Source organism: Puma concolor, chromosome A1 (assembly GCF_028749965.1).
Source record: "Puma concolor isolate L17-30 chromosome A1, mPumCon1.1.hap2, whole genome shotgun sequence".
NCBI lineage: Eukaryota > Metazoa > Chordata > Mammalia > Carnivora > Felidae > Puma > Puma concolor.
The window spans coordinates 87,674,328-87,690,291 of NC_141667.1; the positions used below are offsets into that span (position 1 = coordinate 87,674,328).

The window sequence follows — 15,964 nt, forward strand, 5'->3', positions numbered from 1 at the left end:
AAAAATAAAAAATACATAAAAAATAAATAAAAATTGAATTACTTAAAAAAAAAAAAAAAGAGTTGGTTGCCTAACTGACTGAGCCACCTGTGTGCCCCAAGAGAGAGAATCTTAAGTAGACTTAAGCCTGATGCAGGGCTCAATCCTATGACCCTGGGATCATGACCTCAGCTAAAATCAAGTATCAGATGTTCAACCAACTGAATCACTCAGGTGCCCCAGCAAGTCTTTTGAATGTAGTTAACTGTGCATCAACTGTGCATTTTAGGAACACATGTACATTTTTCATGTACAACCTTTGAATGTATCCATTTCATATATCCTGATTCCAGATTTTAAATACATTTTATTAATAAGTTCTAACTTCTTACTTCTGATTCTTCTCACATTTGCACCATCCAAATGATTCTAGATTAGAAATACATTCCTAATAGGTTCCAGAATTGTAAGAAGTGCAATTCTTCTTACACTTTCATCATCAAAATACAGTACTTTAAAAAGCTTTGATAGCTCACATTTGTAATGAAGTGAGAATGGCCCAGCCATCTTCTTTGGTCTATAATTGTAAAACATTTTCATTATTAAATTTATAATTACTAATTAACATGATCAATCCAACAAACTGTTTCATTCCTACACAACCTATTGCCTTTCGATCATCTTCGTCTTTGCCTTCAGCATGTGTCCAGTCACAAACTACACCAAATAACTTTTGGTACATCAATATAAAAAAAGAAAAATATCATCACATGTCATTTTAACGGACTAGATGTTCCAGGTTCTTATCACAAAATAGTATGTAACGAGGTGCTCTTCAAGAAGAATACCATATTTCCTTTTTATTCTTAGAGATATATTGTTTACCCACTGACTCTTGAGTTTGAGAAGATTCATCTAGAATGTTGTCAGATGAAGACTCAGTTTGAGATTTTACTTATACAACGATTTCATGATCATCGTTGGCGCCCAAGGAATTACTGCCTCTACATTCATCTTTTTTGTCTAGTGATTGTGTCACATCTTCCCCTGTCAATTTTCTTCTCTGCACCATTATGGGCAGAAAATGAACAATTCTGAATTCTCAATTGCCTTTTATGAAAGCTAAAACAAAAAACAACCACAAAGACAAGAGTCTCTCTAGACTTCTTTTCTTTTTATATCTTCTTAAACATTACTATAATACTTTGGGCAACACAATAGAAACACGGAAGGATGTGACCGTGCTGACTTATTTCAATGCTGTACCATCCTTCCGTGCAACTTCACCATTTTTCCATTTTGTTTCTGATGTTTTAGTCTCTTTTTCCCAGGGTAGTGGGGGATAACTGATGAGTAATGATGAAAGAGTATCTGTGCTGATAAAACAGCAAAATGTTTACAGATGAAGGAAAAGTGAAATCACTAAGATTCCAAAATGTATTTAAATTTATAAAAGGATCCAATGAGCTGATATGGTAATGCTCAGATAAAATGAGTTTTGTTTTTTTTTTAAATAAATTCTCTTTGTTTTTTAGAAGATCTCTATTAAAAAATAAAAGTTATGGGGGCGCCTGGGTGGATCAGTTGGTTAAGTGACTGACTCCTGATTTCAGCTTAGGTCATGATCTCACGGTTTGCGGGTTCGAGCCCTGAGCTGGGTTCCACACAGAGCATGGAGCCTGTTTGGTATTCTCTCTCTTTTCTTTCTCTCTCTTTCTCACTCTCTCTCTCTCTCTCTCTGCCCCACCCCTGCTCATGCTCTCTTGCTCACTCTCTTTCAAAATAAACAAATAAACTTAAAAAAAATTAAAGTTATGAATATCACTGCTCAAAAATAAACTCCAGCATGCCTGAGTGGCTCAGTTGGTCAAGCATCTGACTCTGGGTTTTGGTTCAGGTCATGATCTTGCAGTTCATGGGTTCAAGCCCCACATCGGGCTCTGCACTGGCAGCATAGAGCCTGCTTGGGATTCTCTTTCTGCCTCTCCCTTGCTCACTTTCTTTCTCTCTCTCAAAATAAATAAACAAACATTACAAGAAAATCAAAAATCAAAATAGGGGTCTCATGGACCCTGATGGCACATTGACAGTTAACAAAAACCAAACTCCATTTATTCAACAGCAGATCTTGTGGCCATATTGCAGGTTAATGTTATGATTTCCATTAAGCTTTTGAAGTTCTAAAAATGGCTTACACAATGATCGCCACTGTCACTCCTGTTTCTACCTCAGAGGACCCCCAGTAATGCAGGAACCCGAGCTGGGAACAATTGGATCAGATGCTCTCCATATATCCTTGCAGCTACAATTCATTAAAATAACAATATTGGTGTTTTTCTTTTATTACAAAAATAATAACTTTCCTTATAAAGAAAATAACAATCATTTCTATAATTCTACCTGAAAGCATTATAAACAAATTGTGAAAACATCACGATAAGAAATATTTTTATTCTATGTCCTCAGTTCTTTGTGATTTCAATGCCCTGAGCCACTAGCCACAAGGTTATCAGGAAACCCGGAGATCTCCTACCCTCATTTAGTTCTTTACATTAATTCCTAAGTCTCTCTTTCTTAAAGCATATAGGTGATGAGTGATGGGAGAAGGCTGATAAAGGTACAGTGATAGAACACCATCCAGAATATAGCTTCCTCTGACAGATGCATACTGCTGTTCAGTCTGGCCAATTCTCTCTCATTTATGGTGTGCAGAGTACATAAACATTATGTGTGTGTATATATGTATATATGTGTATTTATTATATTAACCTATATTCATGCATATGTATGTATATATTTTAAAAACATTTTCAACTGTAATTTTTTAAAACACATTACATCAGAAAAGAAAGGTAAACATGAAGATTTTGAAGGAGAATATACTTGTATCAATTTGGAAAATCCTATAGAAGTGTTTTTTTCCAGAAAGAAACAGAAACGATTCCTTGTATTCTTAAATACCTCCTGTAGTCATCAAAGATAAAGAGCCTGTTAATCCAGGTATAAGCCAACCACTCCCAGAAACCAGCAATGAAATTGTGTTCCCTGTTTAAAAGACTCCCAGATATGTTTTAATGATATGATATACTTGCAAATTAGACCTATGCTTTAATAATGACCACATTTAGTTAAGTCTGTTCCATACTCTAGAGAAAACAATAATTTTTAAAAGATTAAAGTATACCCTAGACTATAATTTTTTCTAATAAGAATGTTTATTAGTTCATTTAATCTTTTTAAAAATCTTTACAATTAGAGCTTTAATTTCATTTTTGAACTCAGATAGATAAAAGCATGTAACACAATCATGAAAGTAAACAAAATCCTCACTTTTGAGATAAAAATATACCTTTCTAAACCACTATATAAACTTCAAGCAGCTATGTTTGAAAAATAAATGAACTTGTCTAAAATGCTTCTTATAATTATAAGCACATGTAATATTACTATATAAGACTTTCTTTTTGACTCTTAGCCAGTTCTAAGTCTTTTAGAGAGAGAGAAAATGGAATGCATTTTTAATACTAATGGAATGAGATGATACTATATGAATTTCTCATGCTTTAATGATGTTGTTTTGGGAACTCAAGGATGATATTGATCTCTCTAATCTCAACATTCGAGGGCAGAAACTGAAAATCAATACAGATCTAATGTGCTAAATAACTACTCAGGAATGGGTTCTCTTCCTCTAAAACCACTTCCCACTCCCTCTCTGAGACTTTCAAGCCTTCTCCAATGGTAATTTCTCCTCTCTGTCCTTGGCATAACCAAGGAGTACACCCTTTATGTTTTCTTATGTACAAATCATAAGTCAAAAATATATTTATGGCTTCTAAAAGTTTTCACCAAAATATTAACTAATCATATTTAATTTTAAATACATTTTAAATTTAATATTAGATACAAAAAATGTTTGTGTAAGGATAACCATTGCATTATATACATATATGAGCAAAAAACTAGAAAACACTTTAAATCTAACAGCAGAGAACTACGTACAATTAATAATGTTATATACAGATCATGGAATAGCACATAATGATTAAAAATCTAATTTTCCAAGAATACTGAGGACATGTGAACATGCTAATAACATGCTATTGGGTAAAAAAGGAAGATGCAAAGAATATGAATCCAATTTTATAAAAACCATATACATGCAGAAGAAAAAAATCTAGAATGTATAATAAAATATTAATAGATCTCTAGCCATAAGCATTAGAGGTGATTTTTACTTTTCATTGTTTCTGTTTTTTGTAATTTTCACCAAGCCGATGAAATTTCTATTAAAAGGTAATTTTAAAAATAAAATATCAGAAAGTTTAAAATACATTTTCTGTTGAATCAACAGAACTATGCTCTTTTATGGTAGTTGATAATTTCTGATGTAACTAAATCAATCAGCACCAAATTACTCTCTGTCTTATACACAAACACTGTCTTGTCTGTACACATTCAACCACATAACCAAAGGGTCCAAACCCACCTTGTTTTTCTTCAGGTGTTTCTAAATAATAAGGCATCCTTTTCATAGTTTCTCTCAACTCCTGTTTCAATGCCAGCATGTATTCTTCGCCCTCTCCTGCTTTCAGTGGCACCGGTTTATAATCTGTATCCTGTTTAAAAGACAATGTGTGTGTATGTGTGTGTGCCTTTTTAATAAAATAAGTTTCTTAACATCCTTTTTGTCTATAATCTGGAAAATTTCATTTTTATTGAAAAACTACATTTCCCAGGTACTAAGTTTTACAATCAACTGAAAAGACGTTGAGCTTTTGTAATCTATTTAACTTTTTAGCCTATTTCCTACTTTGCTCTCATTTTAGACAGTAGGAAAGATTCTTAATTTTCCTACTGACCACACCAACAAGTATTTTGTTATATAGTCTGTTGACTATGATTACATGTTTTAGAAGTCAAGGCACCCAAATGAGAGTAACTGCTTTAGTCCCCTAGTAACCTCAATTAGTAGTGGTGGTATTGATGGGAGAAGTAGCATTAAAAAAAAAAAAAAAAAGATTAAAAGTAGCAGTTATCCTGTAAGAGTGGTTACTCTGATACTCTGACCAGGATGTCCTCATCACTCAACATCCATGATCCCACTTAAAGTATCATCAGTACTTCCCCTTTCACAGTAAATAAACTGAGGCGTGAACAATCTATAACCTCATAAACCATGTAAATGACAAAGCGGGAGTTTGAATCTACATCTTCAATTTTATAAAATTACACACATATGTATATATATTCATGAAATACATATATTTATTAAAAAGTGGAGTCTCAGGGTATGTAGTAAAAGACATTTCTAAAAGAAAAAGACATTTCTGGTATCAGAACTACGTACAGGGTACATTTTCAAAATTTCACTCTGAGTTCATTCATTCATTCTACAGCTATTTATTGGGTGCTTACTATAAGCTAGACATGGCTAGACAATAAGAGATACTATGATGAACGGGTCAAACTTCTTGCCCTTAGGGAACTTACATACTAGAAGAGAAAAATACAAGAAATAAGTAAACAATGAGGAAATACGCAATTTGAGGTAGCGATAAGTGGCATAAAAAAAGTGAGGCTGGGTAGAACAAAGTGTGACTGACAGGATACACGGAGGTTGGAGGTAGTTGGTCTAGACAGGGTAAGCACACAGGACCTCTCAGGAAATCACATCTGAGTACTGCTCCGGATAAAATTAGGAAGTCGTCATGCAAAGACTTGGGAATAGATGGCTCCAGCCACGGAAACTGGCAGAGGAAAAGGCCTGAGAGAACAAGGAGGCCATGTTGGCTAAGGAGCAAGAAGTACACTGGTAGCAAGAGTCAGAGAGACACCAGCAAGGCCATATCAAACACAGCCAGTTTGCCAGCAGCAAGGAATTTCAATTTTATTCCAACTATACAACAACACAGTATGTACTAATATTTCCAGTGTTTAGAAGTAACCTCACACATGGAGAAGAGTTGTTTTCAAGGAAATCAATGTATAAAGTGATTGACATAATGCACACACATGAGGTATCTGTCATTGGTTCAGGCTATACTAAATATCAGAAAAGCAAAATGTCAAGAGCAAAAAGTAGAGACTCCCTGTGTAAGACATCTAGATCCCTAGATACATTTGTCCAGCATCCTCTACTTACACAAATCATTCGACAAAAGACTTTTCCCTTCTGAAATAGGGGAGAAACTGCTGGATAGAAGGGTATCTGGTCATTTATGAGTTTTTCATTTTTTATATTGCAGCACATACACATCTGGAAATGTAAGCTCAGGTTTCAAACTAAATGTAAAGTGAAAGCATTAAATTAAACATTATGCCAATTAGGTTTACAGCATACTCATTAGATTTAAAAGCAACACTAAATGTAGCAGGAACAACTAGATTTTGAGAAACAGCAACAAAACTCAAACTGACTTTAACAAAATAGAGAAATAAGCAAAAACCAGAAACAGCCGAGTGGGGAATCAAAGGCAAAACAGTACACTAGGGAGCAAAATCAAATTGTGTAGATACAAGATGAGAAGAAAATCATTAAGTGAAAGTCTAGTAGACTGAGGACCACTAGGGAGCATTGTAAAACCTAACCTTTTAAAAATATTATTTTGAGGGGCTGGGAGACATGATCTCACAGCTCGTGCAATCGAGCCCCACGTCACACTCTGCTAACAGCGCAGAGTCTGCTTGGGATTCTCTCCCACTCTCCCTCTCTCTCTGCCCCACCCCTGCTTGCCTGCATTCTCTCTCTCTGCCAAAATAAATAAATAAACAAACATTAAAAAAATTTAAAAAACAAAATATTATTTTGGTATTGGAATACATCAAAAATAGCAACAGAAGAAATAGGAAATGAAAAAATTCTTTCTTAGTTCATGTTGTACTGAATGTATTCACGGCAAGTTGTATACAGTTTTTTTTGTTTTCAGAAGGCAGTGTAAAAATTAGAAGAGGTTCAGGGAAGAACAGTGGCCGTGAAGCACACTCTCTTTTACTTTCTTACACTTAAGATATTATAAGGATGTTATATATTCAGTCCTGTGCAGAATTTTAATTTTCTTTGAAAGATGAAAAAACCAGCCGTGAGAAATCTGCTGTTAATGTACTTACAGGAAATAGTGGGGGTGGTTTCAGGACTACATCGGGTAGTTTTTCACCTCTGCCAAATCCAACTGCCTCAATATTAAAGGTGTAAGCTGCACGTCCGCGTCCTTTGTTCCCAGCCATTAGAACTAGTTATACCAGCAAATTCTGAAAGACATCACATGAAAAAAAAGGAAATCAACATTTTAAAGCAGAATATAAAACTCTGTCCCTTAAGTAGCGTGGCTAATGGAAAATACTTCTGGAAAGCAAAACTTGTAAAGAAATAATAAACATATGCTAAACTGATTTCTGAACTCCTCACATCTACTCAGGTCTGGCAGGTGACATGATGATGGCCTCAATTACCTCACCAGGCCCTGGGTGAACAGCTGACCCTGGGTCCCCTTTGAGATGCTGCCCAGACCACTGCACACAGCCAGTTGATGCAATTCTCTCCACCCCTCTGTGATTTGGCGTCAAGATTTCAGACATATGTAAGAAGTGTGGACAAGGAAAGGTCTGGCTGATGAAGACAGACCACCTAGCTTTTTCATTCAGCTTGAAGACTACCACGAGTCATATACACTTTAGATTTTTAAATGATAAAAAAAAAAAAAATCTGAAATAGTTAAATTAAAGGTAAGATAAACCTGTACTCTTTTCAACTTTGGCCACAGTAGAGATGTCACATACTCAAGTTCTCTACTGAACTTCTGAATTGTCTGAAACAGGATTGATCTCTACAGTGTGAGAACTGAGCCGGCAGTATATTAACAGGGATCCCTATACCAAGGCTCTGTCACTACAAGAGTGCAGTTGACTGTCGTGGTGATTATGACACACATCTTCTAAGTCTCTTTTCCCACTGATAATACTGTGTATCAATCCTGCAAGTCCAAGAAAACAGCAATATATCTTCTCCTACCGACTTAACAGTTCCCCTTCCTTTCTTTCCTTACCGTTATTTTTTGAAAAACTGAGGTCATTTCCTATACAATGCTTCTCCAAATTTAAGGCACACGAGAATTACCTAGGAATCTTGTTAAAATGTGGATTCTGATTCAGCTGGCTGAGAACCTGCATTTCTAACAAGCTCTCTGGGATTATCCATGCTACTGGTATGCGGGCCACTGTTTGAAAGTAGCAAGGTTGTAACATTCTCCCATTTCTGAATTTGAGGAACTGAATACGTGAAATGCAGTATAACACATTCCTCTTCGCTGTATTTTCTGTTTTCTAAATAGGTGAACTAGAGGCTTACTCAAATTTGAGTTTAATTTTTTACAAGGACACTTAAAAGAGTTGCTCTGTTCCTCCTATTGTATCACATCAGGATGCAAACAAAACCAATTTCTCTTTCTTTCTCTCCCTTTCTCTCTCTCACTGATGTTCTCTGGTCAGTGGGTTCAGGTGCTAGCAGTCTGTTTCATCTAGCATACAGTTCCCCATCACTTTCCACCTAATGATGTCAGCAGCCATTGATGATCGTAGCCTAGATTCGTTATTCCATTATGGGCTGTAATTTTATTCTTTCTGTATCTACTAATTGGAATTCTATCATGAATCAATTTCCTTATTCACTATTTAGCTACAATGAAGCACAAGTTGTAGAGGAAAGGTACCTATTCTAATACCGAAGCTCATTCCATGTGTCCACACTAAAAGAGACGAGGATATCTAAACAGCCATGTTTCATTGCTGAGTCACTCAAGCATATGCTGAGTCTGCAGAAAGCAGGTCTTCCAAGTATGAAAACTGCTGAGCAAAAAGACACACTCACTCTAAGAAATGAATTGTGAGAGCCCTGTAGGCATGGTCAAGACCACTGGGCTTAATTCCAGTCTGGGATTTGCCCACCAGTAAAGATGAACAATCCCAGGCAGCATTTCCCAAACTTGCCTGATCATGAGAACTGGCCAGAGAACTTGTTAAATATACATATCGAATCTCATGCAATCTTCAAGTATTCAAACCTACACCAGAATCTTTGGAGGTGGGCTCTGAGAAACAGTTGGGAAAACTCACCCTAAGAAGAGAGTATGTCAGCTACCATTGTTTGATGGAAAATCCCTTGAGAAAGACCAGACACTGGAGCCTCTAAACTTCCCTATTTATCAAGTACCTTTGGGTGTATAAACTGGTATCATTAGTGAATGGATTGCCCTTGGCAGAAAAATCAATCCTAGCTCTTGAGACACCCTGAATGATTACATGGCCTTCTGGCCTACAAATCCATCTCTTTTTAGTTTCGCTATTATAAGTCAGTTCTGTACCTACAGACGCTGCCAAATTCATTTTCTTCTCTTGGAGAGCTGAGAGGTACTTCTTGGACTCCAGTAACTGTCTCATAGGGAAAATGGCTCACAAGTGAGGCCTAAGCATCAATCTCTGGTATCCTCTGAGTCAACCACTGCCATGTTCTTCTTTCACCCTCCCAAACTGCTTGAATGAAAGGTTTTTTATAAGCAGCTTTCCCCATTTCCTTATTATCCCAATCTTCCTCTACTTCATATAGGCCAATTTCATTGAGTCATTCATTCGACCAATATTGAGTATTCCAGGCACTATGGCAGAACCCATGAATAAAACCATGTCCCTGTACTAAGGGCAAGTATTTCAGTGGCTGAAAGAACACAAACATGTAAACAAATAAATGTGTAACATAATAGTATGTATTCTTGCTGTGGGTTGAATTGTATCTCCCTCCTACCCACCCCATACCTGTGAATGTGATGACCTTCCTTATTTGGAAATAAAATCTTTGCTGCAGATGTAACCAAATTAAGATGAGGTCATAGTGAATCAGGGTGAGCCCTCTTCCAATGATGGGTGTCTTTCTAAGAGGGAAATGTGGACAGAGGGAAACACACACAGAGGGAAAACACCATGTGAAGATGGGAGGCAGAGACTGGGATGCTGCAGTTGTAAGCCAAGAATACCAAAGAGTGCCAGGAAGCACTGCAAGCTAGGAGAGACCTGCAACAAATTCTCCCTCAGAGCCTCTGGAAAGAACGAACCCTGCCCACACCTTGATTTCACCTTGTTTTCAGACTCTGGGCCACCAGAACTGAGAGAGAATAAATATCGGCTATTTGAAGTCGCCCAATTTGCGGTAAAATGTTATAGCAGCCCTAGAAACTCATCAACACAGCTCTTGAAAAAAAAATAAATGATGGCAAGGGGACAGAGAATAATAAAGGGGCATGTTAGCTTTTCACACAAGGAAGGTCTTTCTGTGGAGGATAAATCTGAGCACCATGCCGGAGAAGGCCTGTAAGCCACGAGATGAAGGGATGAGGTAGACACGGCTGCACAGAGAAGGAGGAACAAGTGCAGAGAAAGAAGCCAAATGCTGGGAGTGTATGAGGAATGAGAAGCCCATGTCCCTGGCGAGGAGTAAGGAACAAGAAGAGGCAGGTCAGGGCCGGATTTTGCGGAGCCCTGTGTAAGTTGAGGTAAAGGGTTTGGCTTTTTACCTCACTTGTGATGGGAACTGGTTTCACAAAAATGTTGAAATGCAAAGGTCCCAATGGCTCCCAAGAGCAAAATCCACTGGCATTTTGTCCTCATTCATGTCTTGGACTTCCAAAGCACATGACTTGCTATGGCCTCCTCCCTTTTGAAATTCTCTGCTTCCTAGGCTTTATTAAAACCTGGGGTTTTTTGGGGCGCCTGGGTGGCGCAGTCGGTTAAGCGTCCGACTTCAGCCAGGTCACCATCTCGCGGTCCGTGAGTTCGAGCCCCGCGTCAGGCTCTGGGCTGATGGCTCGGAGCCTGGAGCCTGTTTCCGATTCTGTGTCTCCCTCTCTCTCTGCCCCTCCCCCGTTCATGCTCTGTCTCTCTCTGTCCCAAAAATAAATAAAAACGTTGAAAAAAAATTTTTTTTAAAAAACCTGGGGTTTTTTTTGTTGTTATTGGCTACTTCTCTTCTTAAACCTCCTAAATATGGATTTCCTTAAGGTTCAATCTTTGGTCTTCTGCTTTTTTTTTTTTTTTTTGGTCTTCAGAAAACACACCCGCATGCAGGGTTTGATGACCTCTCCCATTCTATTATCTCCAACACTGACCTTTGTCTTGAGTTTCAGCCCATGTTCCCACTATCAAAAGAATATTTGGAAAGCACTTTAAACTTAAAATACTGAGGTCATCTTCCCCCTGCACCAACTGGCTTGCCTTTTAGGTATTATGTCCCTGCTTCTATCCACAGAATGTTATTTTCCCAGTCACCAACACTTGATGACTTGGAGTGCATCAATATTGATTCCTCACTCTATTCTACCCCTCCTATCGAATCAATCACCTAATTCTTCCTTCAAAATGTCCCTTCATTTCCATTTCCTCTACCATAATCCAGTTTAACCTCTTTCTACATCACTTTTGAGGGACTGCAAGTTTTGTGGTATCCCTTGTTCTTCCTATTTGTTTTAATTTATTCTTCCACATTATTCATCCTAAGGCATAGTTCTGATCATGTCGGTCTTCTCATCTTCCCTCTTGGCTACAGGATTAAATCCAAACTTCCTACCCAGGTATTCAGGGCCCTTTTAAGATGCCTGCACTCCTGACTCCTTGTATCATCATGTCTTGTTTACCATTCTCTCCACTACAATCTACCCCATTTTCCTCCCTGCTTAACAGTAGCCCCTTTCACCTGAAGATCCAGTCCAAGTCCAGTCTCCTTGATACCCTTATAGAAGAATATTAGCTGTATCCTCTTACATGTTCACCTTCCTTGACCTCTGCTTTTGTTCAGGACTTTACCATCTCTAACCTGGATCTCTAACACAGAACAAATAAATTCCCATTGCCAGCCTCCCACTTTCAACCCACTCTCCAGTCATCTCTCCAGAACATAAACCTTGATGTGTCACTCTCCTTACCTAACAAAATCCACAGCAGTTGCTTCACCCCACTTTGCTCTGGTAAAGATCCTCCAATAAAATAAGTGCATTTTAAAAAATTGAGGTGTTACATATTGCTACTCTTCAATTTTGGAAGAAATAGAGACAATGCACCTTTTGGGAAATGGGCCTTTTCCAAAGGCAAGGAGTTTCACTTACGTTTTATTTATTTCTTTGGCCGTATTACCAGAGATTTTATATCCCCACTGTCTAGCACAGTGCTCTCTATATAGCAACAGCTCCACAATTAATGTTAAGCTCTCTTTCCTTCTCTTTCTTTTCCTTCCTCTCTTCTTTCCTTCCTTTCCTTCATATGGTGTCATGAGCAAAAACTACCCAAAGAAGTACAATTCAGTCAGCCTACTATTAACATTGTTATTTTCTTTTAAACTTCCAGAACTATAAAGTTGGAGACCTGGAAGTACACTAGAAGCATCAGAATGTAAAAACAAAACTCAGGCTTCATACCAGAACAACAAAATGAGAATCTTTGGAGATGGGATTCAGGCATTAGGACTTTTCAAAGCATTCTCAGAGTTTACAGCATACAGTGTAAATTAAGATCCACTGCTTTCTGGGCTGCCTGGGTGGCTCAGTATGTTAAGCAACTGACTTCAGATCAGGCATGGTCTTGTGGTTCAAGTCATGTGTCAGGTTCTGCGCTAACAGCTCAGAACCTGGAGCCTGCTTCTGATTCTGAGACTCCTTCTCTTTTTGCCCCTCACGCTCACGCTCTCTGTCTCTCAAAAATAAATATGGTTAAAAAAATTTTTTAAAGAACCACGGCTTCCTATTAAACTTCACATTTTGTAAAAGAGGAAAGTGAAGCCCTGAGAGGTTAGTTGACTGCCTAAAGGCACACAGTTAATTTCTAACAAAGACAAAACTGGGTTAAAGCCTCAGGTACCTTTCCATTCTCCATTCATCCACATTACACTACCTGAAACACATTCCCAGGCTAGTTGAACACTTTTTTAATCCCACAGATACTTTTATTAATCTTTACAAGGAAGTGAATTAGCAATGGCAAAATTCACTGACTTTCAAAGTATAAAATCAGAAGCATCATCCTTCCATTTTGTAATGCTTCCTGAAAATTCCTGTTCAGAACTGTTCTGAGCTGGTTTGATGGGTGTTGTTCAAGCATCCAAGAGCTGAAATGCAAAGTCCATTCTATTTGACTGTAGAGACAACACTATGTTACAGGCTGAGGTAATATCTGAAGTTCCTCCGAGTGCTAACATTTTACGAGTTGTGATTGTGGCCTAAATGTATTGTCTTCCACATCTCACACTGTCCCTTGTACATAGTGGCTACGTGAATGAATGTACAATCTGATGTAAGTAGGCATGGAAGCTGGGGGAGGCACCAAAAGACAGGTCACAGCATCTTTCCTGATAAATGACACCTCAATTGTCCCAGTCAGAACCTGATAGTCATGCTGTCCTCCTCTCCACCTTCCTTGATACCCTTATAGAAGAATATTAGCTGTATCCTCTTACATATTCACCTTCCTTGACCTCTGCTTTTGTTCAGGACTTTACCATCTCTAACCTGGATCTCTAACACAGAACAAATAAATTCCCATTGCCAGCCTCCCACTTTCAACCCACTCTCCAGTCATCTCTCTAGAACATAAACCTTGATGTGTCACTCTCCTTACCTAACAAAGCTTTGAGTCTAACTCTCTGTCTCTTGCCCCCTACACACCACACTCTAGCCACTCTCTACTCTGCTACATCAGCTCTTGCATGTAGCGTTCCTTCTGCCTGGAATGCCTTCCTCCCGCATCCAACCACGCAACCCCTGGCACCATTTAAGATGCTGTGCAAATGACACCTCTCTGTGACCATTTTCTCTACCCAACAAGGAGACAGATCTCTCCCTTGTCTGTTTCCCAAGTACTACAGTGCTTTTATTACCCTTTTAAAGATCATGTTGTGATTGCCAGTTCTTGTCTGTCTCTCCAGTAAGCCCTTCAATTAACTATTCATCAGGTATTTATTAAGCACCCTCTGTGTCAGACCATCTTCTGCACACTGGGAATATAGCAGTGAACAAAACAAAGTTTCTGCTCTTGTGGAGCTCATAGTCTAGCACAGGAAATGGAAAGAACCATGTCGAGAACTAAGAAAATATGGACATCCAGGGGAGTGTGATACAAGCAAATGTATCTGTAAATATGAAGGCCTCCTTGAAGACTTACATTTCCATGCTCTATCACTTACCAGAGCCTGGCAAAAGTCCAACAAATACTGGGTGAATTATTGCTGAGCTCATGGCCTAGTAAGGATATCCCTCCATTTCTCCTACAGTGGTTTCCCTCTGCCTATGGGAAAAATGTCTAAACTACAGAAAGCTCTGTACTTCCCAGCTGAGAGCATCCTAACAAACAGTGGTCTTTTAAGCCCTGCTCAAATGCTACTCTTCAATAATCCTTTTCATCTGTATCCTTATAGCACCTAGTTTTTACTTCCTCTGTGGTATGTACACCATACTGTTTTATATTGCAAATAGTTGTGCATAAGTATCATCTTCCCTCAAATTCTTGAGAACCCAAATCATGACTTCTTTTTCTTTTCTTTTTTTTCCCCACTCAATACTATTCTCACAGATCATCTAGCTCAGGGACTTGCATGTAAGGATAGCCCCAAACAGTGGCTGAAGATTAGGAAAATATTCAGAAAAGCTACATCTCCACCAAAGGTTTTTAGGAGTGTAGGAGAGGACAGTACATCTCTCCTATGAAGGTTTATTAGTAGCTGCCACAATAAGGGTTTTCATAATTATTTTTTACAAAGCTAGCTCATGGGTATCTTTATAATTAATCAAATTCTCAAGGCAATTTTTGAAGCCTAACTTGATGTTTCAATAGCTGGGAGGTGCTAGGTGGATACAGGGATCTGGTGTTCATAGTGGGGGTGATTTATATGGCTGGCTGGGCCACACCCAGATATTATCCACGTTTTCTGTTCTCACAAGGTGTGACTGCCTCCACCTTTACTTAGTTGAGCCTTTTCTACCAACTTTCTTTGCTCTCTTTCAAGAGCTGACAAACTAACCAAAAAAAAAAAAAAAAAAAAATGGAGGGTAGGGGAAGGAATACAGAATTTCATTTTTTATAAGAGCATTAAGACGTTATTAACAACCCTTCTCCCCACGATACAGGTTAGAGTGCCAAGAGTTAAGAAAACATACTGAATAGTCTGTCCTTAGCAGCAAGTCTGCGGCAATGACTCGTGCCTAAACCAATCGCAAAGTCCCCAGATTTGAAAATCTACCATCAGTTACAGCATAAATCCTCTTCTAACTCACTGCAAACAGTCCAGGAAGTGGAGCCACGTTAAGATAGGGAAAGGGCGGTTTTCAAAGATTCTGAAGGGATTAGAAGGAAAGGTAAAGCTATCTCCCAACTACCCTCAATCCTGAAGCGCTTTATTGAATCTCCACCTCTGACTTCCCCCACCTTCTCCATGTGCCCCTTTAACTTCTCTCTACCCTCTCCATCGCCTCCCAACCCCTCAATTGCTCCCTCTGTTACCTGCTCACTGTCTCGAGGCTTGGGTAAAACTGTGCACCCAAAGTGCCGGCCGGCAAGGAAGGGGTGCACACAGAAGGCGCGAGCGCTGGGATACCGGTTCCACCTCTAGAGAAGCGCGCTCCGCCCTCCACGCGGGCTCAGAGCCTTGTTCCGATCCCAAACAGTTAGCCCCGCCCACTCTCTCTATAGGCCCCGCCCCCTGGGCAAGGAGCTTTTTAGCCCTTGGCAGGCGCCGTACTTCTCCATCCGGTTTGGCCTGACTCTTTCGGCGCTGGCTGTAGTGCGCTTGCCGGAGCGCAGTGGGTGGGAGGACCTGGCACCTCCCCTGGCCTCTGCAGTCAGACCCCCGGGGTGAAGAGCGATTCCTTCTGGGTCTCCAGTCTGCTGCAGTGCCCCTGCGTTAACGCTCCTTTGTGCTGCAGCTACTGAAGCCGAGATTACTCCAGCGCCTAGGTGC

At 39.1% G+C, this 15,964-nt stretch overlaps 1 protein-coding gene across 5 annotated transcripts in view; it reads right to left on the bottom strand.

Moving 5' to 3' along the window:
- The window catches only part of POLR3G (RNA polymerase III subunit G), a 106,506-nt gene that overhangs the window by 28,846 nt on the left and 61,696 nt on the right, over positions 1-15,964 (bottom strand). The window contains exons 1-3 of one of the 5 annotated variants that reach the window (XM_086696911.1): positions 15,746-15,851; positions 7,090-7,230; positions 4,469-4,598 (exon numbers count right to left, since the gene is read on the bottom strand). In XM_086696911.1, the coding sequence (XP_086553037.1) occupies positions 4,469-4,598; positions 7,090-7,206 (247 nt within the window). In that variant the 5' untranslated portion in view covers positions 7,207-7,230; positions 15,746-15,851. Of the gene's footprint in view, positions 1-4,468; positions 4,599-7,089; positions 7,231-9,786; positions 9,902-15,507; positions 15,695-15,745; positions 15,852-15,964 lie in introns of those variants that run through there. The other 4 variants (XM_086696919.1, XM_025924848.2, XM_086696903.1 and 1 more) reach the window with 4 other exon arrangements.